We start from the raw sequence: 14,815 nt of genomic DNA on the forward strand, positions 1-14,815 counted from the left end.
TAATGCAGACTTTCCTGACTGATTTCCCAAGTCTAGGCTGGGCACTAGGTTAAAAGAATGATGAGCTCCGGGCAAAGCATTATGGAAAAACTTGAATGTTACTTTCAACTCTCTCCTTTTATTTTAGTCCTGCACTGTGCAGATTCATTATGCATTTTAAACATAATAGCATAGTCATAGCCTTGTCAGGGTAACCCCTATGAAGCCCATAATATTTGAGGTTTGGAAAAGAACAGTGAAGTCATCTAGTTTGGCCCTCTGATGTTAATATGAAGAAGTGATTAGAAAAGGAGGGAGGTGCTAATTGAAGGCACTAAGGGGAAAACTTAACTGCATGGTCTAGATTATTTCATCATGATACATTATGAAAATGCTCAATTCAATGAAACTCAAAATTTATAGGTAATAGCTGAATTATTCAATTAAATTGGTTATACTTTTAGAAACTATGTATTAAACATTCCCAATTTATTAGCTAGAAATTGAGAAAACAAAGGTCCAATGTCAGTCTGGACACAGCTAAGAAGAATATTTGGGAAAGCAAAGAAAATAAGAAACCACTCAAAATTGTCACCTAAAATCACTAAATGGTGATCTATTGACAAGTGTTTAATGATTCTAGTTCATCTATGTCTTAGTAAAAGTTCTTTCATATATATTTTTTATAAAATGGTTATGTAACCTTAGAGTAGGAGGAAAATGTAATTCAAAATGTTAATTCCTACTGTGTCAATTCTAACTAAAACCCAACCCACATTCACTCTTACAGATTCTATACTGAAACACTAAATACTTGATATATAATATTATCCTTAAGATAATCACCTTTCCCTTTTACCAAGGATTTGTGAGTTTATGTGAGTATATATGTTCAAAGATGTATCGATACTCACAAACACTGCACATATATACATATGCTATACATACAGAACACATATTTTGTCTTGAACATTCTTGACTACATTATATTACATTCAAATCAAAATTTAAAAAAATGTTCAGTAAACTTCCTATAAAATTGTACATGTTAATTAACAGGTATTTTAGCATAAACTTACTCATTGTAATTAATAATAATACATTTTTGAAAATAAATTTATATCATGAATAGTTAAAATATCAAGAAAAATATGACTGGAAACTAAAAAGTTTACTCAGCTATAATCATGAAATATATTGAAGGTAACCTGCATGTGCAACTAATATTTACTATTTATTAGTGTATATCTTTTAATAAGCACTTCTTTTAAAAGGAGTTTCTAAAAGATTTCTAAAAGTTAAAATAATAAAGATAAAATAATAAATATTAAATGTGTAATTTACATACTATATGTCCAAAGAAAAAATACTAAATGATATTTTAAGATTACAACAGTCCTGGCAGAAAAATGCATTTCCTGATATGATTTCTAGTGCATTGTGATGATGGAATTGTATTTTTCACTGAGCATTGTGCTTACCTCCACATCTTGGAATTGGGCCACTCCACATCACTTTTCCATCCATAAGTATACATGTAATTGTTTCTGTTCCCTGGGTTTTAATAAATCCTTCTTCACAAATAACTGAAATCGAACTTCCTAATTGAAAGTTGTCCCCAAATCTCCTTGCATTGATCGGTATTCCAGGATCAGGACACTCATTATGTCCAAATGCTTGAGAATAGCAAAAGAGAGAAACATACAAACCAGTAGCATGAAACAGAACCTTGAGGATCTGGGTGATAAAAATTGATTTTTAGAAAAGTTATGTTCATTACTAGAAAAGACCTTATTAAAAACAAAACAAAACAAAAAACAAAATAGAGAGACTCTTCTCTGACCACACCTGTTTCTCTCTCTGATGTGTAATAGATGTATTGGTGTTAAAATAAGAACTGCACAATAAAATTACAACATTTCAAAATAGAATTGTTTTTGCTTATTTCTTGAAATCATTAGCTTTATCTAAGTAAAATTTCCAGGTTAAGCTGAACCAAATTCCAATTAATGTGAATACAGAACAGATTGACTATAGGTCCTTGAAAAGTTCTGTTGTGATTCATCATTTGGAATAAAGAGAGTCTCACTGTGAGAATTAACATGAAGTGTTTCAATCTAGGATGAAAGTCTTTCAATTTTCCAATAATTTTCCACATATCATTTATTCTCTGCCATCTAGGAAAAGGGAAGAGAGCTAATTCTTTTGCAATCACTATGTTCTAGGCGCTGTGATAGAAGCTGTAGATATTATACATTATCACATCATTTAACATGTAGAACAGCCTGATAGCCATTTACTCTAAAGAGTAACATGAAATTCAGAAAAAGTATTACTAGTTTGCCTCAGATCATCAAGATACTATTGAAATGTGTCCCCTGGTCTGACTTTAAATTTTTTCTCCACAACATATTCTGTCTTGGATCATTTGTCTCATGTCTCTCAAATGAATGCAAGTTTCTTGGTTCAGGGTCAGTACCTCCTTTCACCTTGTCTCATCCAGGATGTGTATTTAGCCCCATCCCAGCAAGTAGCAGAATTGTAAGGACAATGTGTTTACTTAAATTTCTCATAGATTATAGGTTACATGAGCCTTATAAATTTGCAACGTAAGTGTTTAAATTAGTATAATACAAATGGAAGAATATTTAAAGTAGCAAAGTCTAAATAAGTAAAATCTATTTCATGAGGCATATACAATTTGATATCATATTCATACTGCATGAGTACATGCAATTATTTCAATTTTTCACTAAATCATCACTGATATTGTTCATAACTTTTATAATTATATTGTCCATCTCCTCATTTTTAAGTTAAACAGTACAAAATAATATTAAGTGAAAGTGAAGTAGCTCAGTCATGTCTGACTCTTTGCGACCTCCATGGACTGTAGCCTACCAGGTTCCTCTGTCCATGGGATTCTCCAGGCAAGGATAGTGGAGTGGGTTGCCATTTCCTTCTCCAGGGATCTTCCTGACCCAGGGATCGAACATGAGTCTCCTGCATTGCAGGCAGACAATTTACCATCTGAGCCACCAGGGAAGTCCTTTCACTTTCAATACAAAATAATATTAAGTAAATTCTAAAATGCATAAAATTTATTTTGCATGTACACTTATTTCTAATTTCTTTCTGTTGTGCTTTTTAAAAGCATAATTTTGATTAAGTCTGGTCGCTCCTGAATATAATATCTTCCGTATAGTTTTTCAGGAAAAAACAATCAGTAGGAAGCATGGGAGTAAGAATTTGAATACAATGGGTTAAATCATTTATTAGAAAAATAGAACAAGGAACAAAATAAATTATTTCCATAATATCTTCAAGGTACCATAAATATTAAAGTTAAAAACATTATGCATTTAAGGAAATTCCCTGGCAGTCAAGTGCTTAGGATTTGGCGGGACCCGGAGTTCATTTTAAAGTTGGAGAACTATGATCCCTGTTTAGCCAAAAAAAAAAAAAAAAAAAACTAGATATATGCATTTACAACAACATAAAAAGTGTAAATAGAAAAATGCATATATTCTCTATATTTATGCATATATATGAAACATTTTAAAAGGGACTTACAGATAAAGTAACTAATTTATAGAGAGGGCCTATATAACATATCACAGCTAAATTAACTTGAACAATGTGCAATTACACATTGACAACTTTTGAGTGCCAGTATTCACTAAGAGTGTCATCTTGAAAAGACAATAACCACATTTAGTTACTAATTGACAAAGCTCAGCACTGAATGCGCTAGGGCAAGGGTTTGGGGGAGGAGGGCACAATTTTTTTCAAAGAGCAGGAAATTAAATTCTATTATAATGTGACACAAATATTAACTCATCAAGTTGGTGAATGGAGTGTGGTACTTTTGCACATAAACAATAAAAATCACTGACATTCTATAGCTTCAGGTAAAATATGTGGAAATAGAAGTATCAGTATGTACATTTGTTAAAAAAATAAGGTATTTTCTTTCTGTGATTCTTTTTCTATATTTATCCATGTTATTTTTGGAAAATAATATTCATCCTTTTGAAACACAAAAAATGTGGATGACAGGCAATAGGTAAATAACCTCAAAGAATTCTTAAAACTAGAATAATAAAATGAGCACAGTAATACAAGAATTTTCAAGGGAATAGCTCAGAAGGCAACTAAACAATAACTGCTAATGTTTATTGAGCATTTATTAGGTATATATAATGAATTGTTTACATGCATTACCCTACTCTGATTAAATAAAATTCATATTTTATGGCATGATAAATATTTAAACATAGATTTTTTTTCCCTCCACCTTCTTGGGCCTCCTTCCTCATCTTCAGTGTATATTGTGCATCTGCATTAACCAGATCTCCTTAGGAGATACTGCTGCTGCTGCTGCGTCACTTCAGTCGTGTCTAACTCTGTGCGACCTCATAGATGGCAGCCCACAAGGCTCCCTCGTCCCTGGGATTCTCCAGGCAAGAACACTGGAGTGGGCTGCCATTTCCTTCTCTAATGCAAGAAAATGAGAAGTGAAAGTGAAGTCGCTCAGTCGGGTCCGACTCCTCGCCATGGACTGAAGCCTACCAAGCTCCTTTGTCCATGGGATTTTCCAGGCAAGAGTACTGGAGTGGGTTGCCATCACCTTCTCCGCTTTAGGAGATAACATTCCTTCTTAATCTCCTTAATCACTTCTTCTTAATCACCACTTGTTTTGTATATTGTCTCAAAAAATTGCCTAACTATGCTTTGACGTCTAACAGTGGAACAGTCCTCAGAGCTTTCTGAAAGACTGTCTCCCAGGTTATAATCCACAGTTTGTCTTCAAAAAAGTTTTTTCATTTCTTTCTTATTTATTTATATCAGCCAATACATTAGCTTATTCTATTAAATCTAAACCACTGATTATTTTTTTTATTGACAACTCCTTACAAAAACTCAATATAACTTTGTTGATGGGAATGCTGAGCCTCTGTTGTTAAACCTAAAAATGTATTACAGCAAAGCCAAGATTTGAAGTTCCACAGACTGATTTTAGAGCTGATCTTAATCACTAAGGTACCATCCACACAGTGGCTTTGCTAAGTCAATTTAGTAATCCACTGCCCCAAAATTAGTAATTTCCTTCTCTGTGATACTTTGATAGTCTAGTGAATTTTATCTTTGGAATTATAATTCTGTGTTGTCATTATTTGTTTAAAATTCTCTACTGATTTATGAGTATCCTGAAGGAAGATATGTTTGCATACCAGTAACAGGGAAATACATATAGTAGATGTCAGATTATGCTTATATGATTTCATAAAATGGGTTAATACATTGGCTGATATAAAATTATATTTGAAATATATCTCCTTAATATCATGCCTCTTAAAAGGATAAATGACACAATGAATTAAAATATGGTTAGAATCAAGGACTAAAAGACCACCCTAATAGAAATTATACATATGGTGTGCTCAAATTTCCTTATCTGAGGAACAAGAGGGCTGTTTTGTATGATTCCCTTTCTAGTTCTAATTTATAGAAATATGTTATACAGAAAAATTAAACTTACTGTTGTAAGTGATGTTAAAGCCACGTCCTGACATTGAGTGGTCAGCTTGAAATTCCAACCGTAGTATATGACTATTGCTAGTAAGATGAGAAGGCACTTCAGCCCCAGTAAAGGTTCCAAGAATTGGGGAGTCTGGAGAGTCCCCGTCTTTAATAGCAAGGAAGTCAAACTGGGATTCCAGATCAAAGTCATTGAAAGAAAGGTGTATTCGACTTCCTGGATCAGAGATTATTGTCCAGATGCAATTTAAATTATTTCCATACCCTTCTGGATAATCAGGAGAAAGGACTGTTCCCATTGGTGCAGTAAAGTTAGAGAGGCAAGGAACTGTTAAAATAGGAGAATCAAAAAATATAATAAATGTTCAAAAGTAATACAGTATCTCAATTTGCCATTGTTAATAATTATAATAACCAATTAGAAGTTTGAAAAAAATATTAAACAATGTAATCTGTCTTGTAAAACAGAAAAAATTGTTACTGTTTGCACATTATTAGGGAGGGCAACTAGTACCTTGAATTACTATATGTTAAATATGCACAAAAACATAACTAGAGTAATAACAATTTATTTTGACATTTATCATGTCTATGTTAGAGTATGGTACAAAGTTTTACTTTCTGTACTTCAAAACATATTGGAGAAGAATATAGACATTTCCATAGAAAGCTCACATAATGATTGAAAACAAACAAACAAAAATAACATGCAGGTACTAACATTACCAGGATGATACAACCTGAAGAAAACTTGCAGTAAGGGTAATAACTAGGTGAACTTGATTCCTATCATGGGCATGGAATGCTGTGATAGCTTCTAACACAGATAAGGAGATGAGTTACACACGCTAGTGGCTAACATTGGAAAGACAACTAAATAATAATTTTCATATCATAGTAAGGTTAGGCTTTATTTCCCCGCAGATTTTTTTTTTTAACTTAAAAAAAAATCTGATTTAAAGGTTCACACAGAAAAGTTAGAAAGCAGAGGAAGGATAAGAAAAAATGATCTATCACACAGGGGAAATCATAGTTTAAAAAAAGTATTATATTTTTCCAGTGTTTCTTCTTACATATTTTTAAACAAAACTGAATTTATACAATTTTCTACCATACTTTATTGACAAAGGATGTGAACTTTGGCCCTCAGAATATTTTGCTAAATTCTTGTATATAAAAGTTGTATTATCTTATGCTTAAATCTAACAAAAATGTATTAGATAGTGCAACACCCCTACTAGCATGAATACTGTTATTATCTGACCTTTTTATTTAATAAGAAGAATGATATCACAGTGTTTTAATTAGCACTGCTTTGCCTTCTAGTAAAGTTGAAGATTCTATCAGCATTATCTAAAGCTTAGTGGTATTTCAAGACTTTACTTCAAAATCTTTAAATCTAGGTATTCTTCCAAGAAGACAACCTTTGCCTAATATTGCAGAACCTATTAATGTAGCGTATTACATCAAAAATTGAAATATTTTAAATCATTTTAGTAGATGCTAATATTGTGTTTAATAGACTAATTTTAAATAATGCTGACTAGAACAAACTTTAAGAAAATCTAGAGAAAACTTTATGCAATTTTAAAAGACTTAAGCCCTGAATTCTGATATACGGTAAATATGTAACAAGTAATAATTTCCTTTTTTAACCAACAATAGCTAATTTGAAAATGCAATTGAAAGATAGTTTATGAAGAAAAATAAAGTTATAAAGTACAGGACTATAAAAGGTAAGGACTAGAAATAGTCCTTACAAAAATATGAATAACTCATACAAAGAAAATTATAAACTTATTGAGAACAGGAAATTTTACAAGTAAAAAAGAGGTGCCATGGATGCCATGTTCCTGAATGAGAAAACATTATATTAAATATGTAAATTATATAGAAATTGCTTTTAAATTTCAATCAAAATCCTAACATAATATCTTTAGAAACTTGATCTAATGTGTTGGCACAACTTGGCAAAAATAAAAAGGCAAGAATAGATATGAGAATTTTTACAAGTAAAGTGGCTACTAAGCATAATATTAAGTTATTACCATAAAATTAATATGGAATTCATAGATGTATGACACTAGATCAAAAGAAGTTACATAAAAAAATGCATTTGATATAATTAAGGGTTTAAACTATTGTATCGTGTGTGTGCTCACTTAGTTGTGTCTGACTTTTTGCGACTCCATGACCAGGTTCCTCTGTCCATCGGATTTCCCGGGCAAGAATACTAGAATAGCTTGCCATTTCCTTTTCCAGAGGATCTTTCTGTCCCAAGGATTGAACCCATGTCTCTTGCACTTCCTACATTAGCAGGCAGATTCTTTACCTGGGAAGCCTAAAGTATTGTGTAGATATCTACTTAATCTGATAACGGAGATTAGCATGATAGATTTGGTCAGTCTTCCCTCATATACTTAGAGCTTCCCCTATAGTTCAGTTGGTAAAGAATCTGCCTGCAATGCAGGAGATCCAGGTTTGATTCCTGGATCAGGGAAATCCCATGGAGAAGGAAATAGCAACCCACCCCAGTATTTTTGCCTGGAGAATCCCATGAAGAGGGGAGCCTGTCAGGTTAAAGTTCATGGGGTCACAAGAGTCGGAGAGGACTTGGCGACTAAACACCACCACCCTCAGATGCAGATCATTAATTCAGAGATTAGGAAACTAACGTCTGTGGGCCAAATCTAGCCTGAATTCTACTTTTTCAAATGAAATTTTATTTGAATGTAATCTTGAACTTTCATTTTCCTATTGTCCATGAATGCATTTCCTGCTATACTGACAGAGTTTAGTTGCAAAAGGGACCCACATAACTTATAAAAGCAAAAGTGTTGAAGAGTCCTCATATGTTCATTAGACATCTATGTTTATTAGAAATTTATTTATCACCTTTAAAAAATGCAATATAAATTTCTGCATAATATTTTTCAAATATTAGGAAATATTTGGCATCTATTCATTTAAAAAGTTCTCAGTACATGTTTTAAAATGCTAAAGAATTTTAAAATGTTAAAGAATCAACATTTCCAATAAAGGAAAATGTGTGTTTTGCAGCACAAATTAAAATTTAGATAAAATGCAGGTGTTGAAAAGTGCTAAATTTTTTTAACGTCAGTTATATTTTGAAGTAAGGTTTGTGCTAATGCCCTTGTAGGGAATAAAGGATTTCACAAATGAAAAGCATTATTATTACAAGAGCTGGATATGGATAAAAAACAAGAAAATTTTAAAATTATTTTTAAACAAGAAAATTATTTTTACTTTCATAATTATGAGCTTATATGTTACCATTTGTATTGAAAACTAAAATTCAGGTTTTCAATTATTGCATTCACACCTGGTAAGCTGTATTTGTTGGTAATGAAGATAGAATTTAATTTAACCTAAAAGTACATCAACAGATAAACAAATTATATTTTTGCTTCAGCTAAATTGAAATGCTTCAATGTATTTGAAGAAATACATTATTTTAATCTGAACATATTGTAGGCCATAAACATTAATGAATTTTATTCTGTGCAATATAAATAAATGGCACTTAACCATGCATTAGTGTGAGCATCTACAAGCAAAAATAAGTTAATGCATTATACATAGAATATAACCTTTAAATATTTTTAAGTGTTCCTGATTGCAAATAAGCATGTACTATCTCGTTAAAAATAAATGAGTCTATTAGAATTAGCTCAGATGTATAATTTCCATAAGAAGTATGCTATCTATAAAGTATAAAATGCCACCAATAAAGTGTTATGAGAACATATGGAAAATATACTTTGCAATTACCAAATGAACTATGTTAACTTTATTTAAATCTGCAAGGAAATTTATAGTTTGGCATAAACACACTTGTTAAAGAGAGTACCAAAAAGTGCTACTCATTCAAAAATAATTACACAGTTCCAGTTCTTTGCAATTAATTACAAAAGCAATTATATGCAAGGACAGGGTAACATATGCTATCTGGAAGCAAAGCATTTGGTACTCACAGATACAGATGGGTATGTTTGCAGACCATTGGTTATTCTCTTGACAAACAATGGATTTCTCTCCAATTAATTCAAATCCAAACTGGCATTCGAACCTTAAAACATCACGGTTAGAAAATCCATCACCTTCCCTAATTCCATATAAGGGTGTACCAGGATCACCACAACTTTCTTTTTCAATTTCTGTAACAATAGATGATATGTCAGATTTCAAGGGTTTCAGGCATATGATATCCATATAGTCAATTTAGAGACATACATTCTCTATAGTTAGGATATTTCAGAGCAAAAGATGAAAATGTTCTCCCAATTTTAATCTTCTTTTGCTATGGTTAGGATGTAATTATCTTTAGGGAAGACTTAGTATTTTTCTCTTACTTTGAAGACAGGGAATCAAAGGTCTTCAGAGCTTATGTGGTTGTTCCTAACAGAATAATTATGAACAATACCAGATTTTCTGTCTATACTATATACATATAGTATATATATTTACATACATATGTGTTTTCTTCAAATTTCAAAAACTTTTATTTTTGTAACCTGTACATGATACAGGAAATTGTTAGATTGAAACTAGAACACAGGGTAACATCCTCTGCCTCTGTGCTCCTACAACAATCAGTGAATTCCTTCCACATAGTATCTGCCATTCTTCCAGGTACTTGTTGGCTGAATTACCTTCCCCAACTAGACCCCTTGTAAAGTTCCTTAGAGCAGAGGTCAATTTAGTATTCCAGATTACCCTGATACATTTCTCAACAAACGTGTATTGGGTGAATTCAACTGAAGGAGTTTGAAAGAAAAAAATTCTCCTCAGAGCACATTAAAACACCCTTTCAACATATGCTCAGTTCAGTTCAGTTGCTCAGTCGTGTCTGACTCTTTGGGATCTCATGAACTGCAGCACACCAGGCCTCTATCCATCACCAACTCCCGGAGTCCACCCAAACCCATGTCCATCGAGTTGGTGATACCATCCAACCATCTCATCCTCTGTCATCCCCGTCTCCTCCTGCTCTCAATCTTTCCCAGCATCAGGGTCTTTTCAAATAAGTCAGCTCTTTGCATGAGGTGTCCAAAGTATTGGAGTTTCAGCTTCAACATCAGTCCTTTCAATGAACACCCAAGACTGATCTCCTTTAGGATGGACTGGGTTGGATCTCCTTGCAGTCCAAGGGACTTTCAAGAGTCTTCTCCAACACCACAGTTCAAAGGCATCAATTCTTTGGTGCTCAGCTTTCTTCACAGTCCAACTCTCACATCCATACAAGACCATTGGAAAAACCATAGCCTTAACTAGACAGACCTTTGTTGACGAAGTAATGCTTTTTAATAAGCTGTCTAGGTTGCTCATAACTTTCCTTCCAAGGAGTAAGCGTTTTTTAATTTCATGGCTACAATCACCATCTGAAGTGATTTTGGAGCCCAGAAAAATAAAGTCAGCCACTGTTTCCACTGTTTCCCAATCTATTTGCCATGAAGTGATGGGACTGGATGCCATGATCTTAGTTTTCTGAATGTTGAGCTTTAAGCCAACTTTTTCACTCTCCTCTTTCACTTTCATCAAGAGGCTCTTTAGTTCCTCTTCACTTTCTGCCATAAGGATGGTGTCATCTGCATATCTGAGTGTATTGATATTTCTCCTGGCATCAGTGTCTTTTCATGTGCTCAAGGAAACTTCAAACATCTAGGACCTTCATTGTGGAGTTACGAGGCTAATTGTAGATTATTGTGATGATTGTTTTGGTTTTTAGTTACAGAAGATAGCATTAACATAGCCATCCTCAAACAACACCCAGAAATTAACATTAAAAAAAAAAAACTTTGAGATAAAGTTATGATCTCTCTTGACACTCCAATGATCACACATTCCTGGTTCTTCTGTAATCAACCAGTACCAATTTGTCATGCATCTTTCTAGTTCTTTCCTCATGCTTTTACAATTATACACACACACACATATAAAATACATATTATTATAAGCATCCATATTTGCATAAATATAAAAATCCTCTTCACAAAATCTATGTAGTGTTGCTTTGTATAAGTATTGTAACTTATATTGCAGTACACTCCCAGTATATTTTATAACAATAAAATGCTTTTTAATCAAACAATAATTTTGGAGATATTTTTGAATGCCCTTGTATCCTTAGCAGAAAACATAGATAGTTACCATGATTTCTTTAATACACTGGATTTGATTTGATATTTATTTCTTTCTGTGTCATAGGGACATTGGTCCTTTGGTCTAAATATTTTTGTTGTGCTGTTTCTATATAGACTTCATATCGAAGAAAGATTAGGAATTTTCCAGCATTCACTAGTCTTTTAAGCTAGGTTGTATAATAAGAAAATGATACCTGAGTGTTAGAATTTGCCAAAAAAATAAGCTGACTGAGTCTGGCATGATTTTGAGGTAGATATCTGACCAATATTTCAATATCTTCTAAGGTTATTTTCCTATTTAAAAAAATTGGGGAGGATTTAACAACATAATATCACACACACACACACACACACACACACACACACACACACATATGTTAGAGAGGTGAAATTTTCCAAAATTTCCAAGTTGATAGTTTAGCAGGGGTAGAATTGTGTTATACAATCTTTAAATGTATCTTTATAAAGATAAATCATTAATTTTCTTACTCCTAATGCCAAGTTATTTGTGATTAGTCTTCCAGTTTTCTTTTCTTCATATTTACAAAACATTGTCAAATTTACTAGTCTACTCAACTTCAACTCTTTTGCATTATTTTGCTATTCTTTCTCCACCTTCTTAAGCTTAAGTTTTAGGATTTGCTTCTATATTAGTTTATTTTCAGCCCTTCTTATTTCCTTAAAAATATGCTTTTTAGTCTATAAATTTTCTTCAGAGTACTGCTTCTGTACTTAGAGCTTCTGTTGCTGCTGTTGTTCACTTCTAAATAGTTTATTGTTTCCATCTTCATTTCCTCTTTAAATCATAAACAGTTTCAATGTGCTTTTAAATTTATGGGTCTAGGCTATCATTTTGTTGCTGATTTCTAGTGTTATTGCTTTAATAATCAGTATAAGTATATCCAGGTCTCACAGTGGATAAATCAGTAAAACATATTCAATTCAATTTGATATATTTGTCAAACTGAAATAACTTATGTCCTAAATTATCTTTTGTCCACCCTCTCCAACAATTTTTTAAATAACTGTTGAAATTCCAAATAAAGTATGAATTTTGCCAGATTTCTTTGTAGTTCAATCAAGCTCACTTGCATAGTTCACATCACATTGAGTCATTCAATTTATTCTGCAAATATCTGAGGACCTATGATGTGCTAGATTCTCTTCTAGGTATTATGTGGGATAGATCAATGAATAAACAGATAATAATTCCTACTTCTTAATAGTGTATATTCCAGTGGAAGTTCACAAATAATAATAAATAAAAGTCTTATTTTAGAAGGTGATATGTGCTATGGTGGTGGTACACTTTTATTTACACTTAAAATATGTTGTAATTTCTTGAATATTTAGTGATTTGTTACTTTTTATTATTTCATAACCTATTATTTGGAGAAGGCAATGGAACCCCACTCCAGTATTCTTGCCTGGAAAATCCCATGGACGGAGGAGCCTGGGAGGCTGCAGTCCATGGGGTCGCTGAGAGTTGGACACAACTCAGTGACTTCACTTTCACTTTTCACTTTTCACTTTCATGCATCAGAGAAGGAAATGGCAACCCACTCCAGTGTTCTTGCCTGGAGAATCCCAGGGGCGGTGGAGCCTGGTGGGCTGCTGTCTATGGGGTCACACAGAGGTGGACATGACTGAAGTGACTTACTAGCAGCAGCAGCAGCAGCAGCAGCAGCAGCAGCAGCAGCAGCAACCTATTATTTTTTTTCATGGACATAATTTCTCCCTTTATTTTTATGAGGATATCTAGCATAGTCATTTCAATTAAAAAAATGTTTTTATCTGTTTCCTTGGGTATAAGCAGAAGTCTGCTTCAAGTGTAGCAGACTAAAGTTTCTTCTGAAGCAGCATATTTGAAAATGTATTTGATGAATCATAATGGTTGTCAAGCCTACGATGACAAGTGCAGGGGGCAATTATTTGAAGGCAATTATTTGAATGAGTGGTCAAATAAGTGTTTTTATTAGCTTGCTTCTGTAAACTTCAGGCTTATTTCTTCTAATGTCAGAACCATGTCACACTTCTAGGTATAAATTATCTCCTCTGGTGATCTACTTTTACACTTCACCCTGAGTTGGGGATCCCTCCCTCTTGATAACTACATTTGACTCCATTTTATATCTGGGTATTTCGCTCTGAAGCCAAAATATTTTCTTCTGTAGCAATTACTCATTTTCTCAAGATTTCCAGTGGCCTCTTCTCTGGAGGTTTCTGGTCCCAATGAATGATGGTCTTAGGCACAAAGTATAACAACAGCAGCCCATAGAAGCACTGGCTTATGAAATTCTCAGCTTGTCTCTATATTCCATATATATATACATATATATATGTGTGTGTGTATATATATATGTATACATATATTTATATGCTTATTTATATTTATGGATCTCAGAAATCCCCTATAGCTTTATAATAACTGAGATGTTCTCTTCTTAAGCATCAGATTTTTGAGTGTTTTTAAAAATATGTTTTCTATCATCTTTGGGCTAGTAATGAGAATAGGTGCTTTCTCTACTATATTATTTTGAAACTATTTTTTTCTTTGCTCCTTTAAAACAATATTCTTTAAATCAATAATATACTTTCAAATGAAGATATAATTTTGAAGTTGCAATATTCTCTTAGACTGAGAAACAACATACAGTAAGAAAAATAACCATATACCCCCTGATAGCTCAGTTGGTAAAGAATCTGCCTGAAATTCAGGAGACCCTGTTTCAATTCCTGGGTCAGGAAGATCCACTGTAGACGGGATAGGCTACCCACTCCAGTATTCTGGCCTCAAGAATTCTGTAGACTGTATAGTCCATGAGGTCCCAAAGAGTTGGACACAACTGAGCGACTTTCACTTTCTTTCACTTATTTTATAGCATTGCCTTTGAAATTATTTTCTATTGAGGCAAGACTAATATCTGAATAAATAATTCATATACAGCAGATGAGTGTTATAATAGAGTTTTGCACAAAAATCAGTTATTAGTAATAGTAACTACATTTATTTTACATAGAAATTGTACTGATGTTATGAAAAAATCTTTTTAAAATATTTAATCCTCATAACAAAAATATAATGGAACTATTATCATCTCTATTTACTGATAAAAAAAATCAGAGAAGTT

At 32.8% G+C, this 14,815-nt stretch overlaps 1 protein-coding gene across 1 annotated transcript in view; it reads right to left on the minus strand.

Annotated features, from left to right (window-relative positions):
• Positions 1-9,753, minus strand: part of LOC108637477 (CUB and sushi domain-containing protein 3-like) — a 32,588-nt gene extending 22,835 nt beyond the window's left edge. Inside the window, exons 1-3 of the mRNA XM_018058091.1 lie at positions 9,516-9,753; positions 5,522-5,848; positions 1,461-1,655 (exon numbers count right to left, since the gene is read on the minus strand). Coding sequence (XP_017913580.1) covers positions 1,461-1,655; positions 5,522-5,848; positions 9,516-9,753 — 760 coding nt within the window. The remainder of the gene's footprint in view (positions 1-1,460; positions 1,656-5,521; positions 5,849-9,515) is intronic.

This window comes from Capra hircus, chromosome 14 (genome assembly GCF_001704415.2).
Source record: "Capra hircus breed San Clemente chromosome 14, ASM170441v1, whole genome shotgun sequence".
NCBI classification, from domain to species: Eukaryota; Metazoa; Chordata; class Mammalia; order Artiodactyla; family Bovidae; genus Capra; species Capra hircus.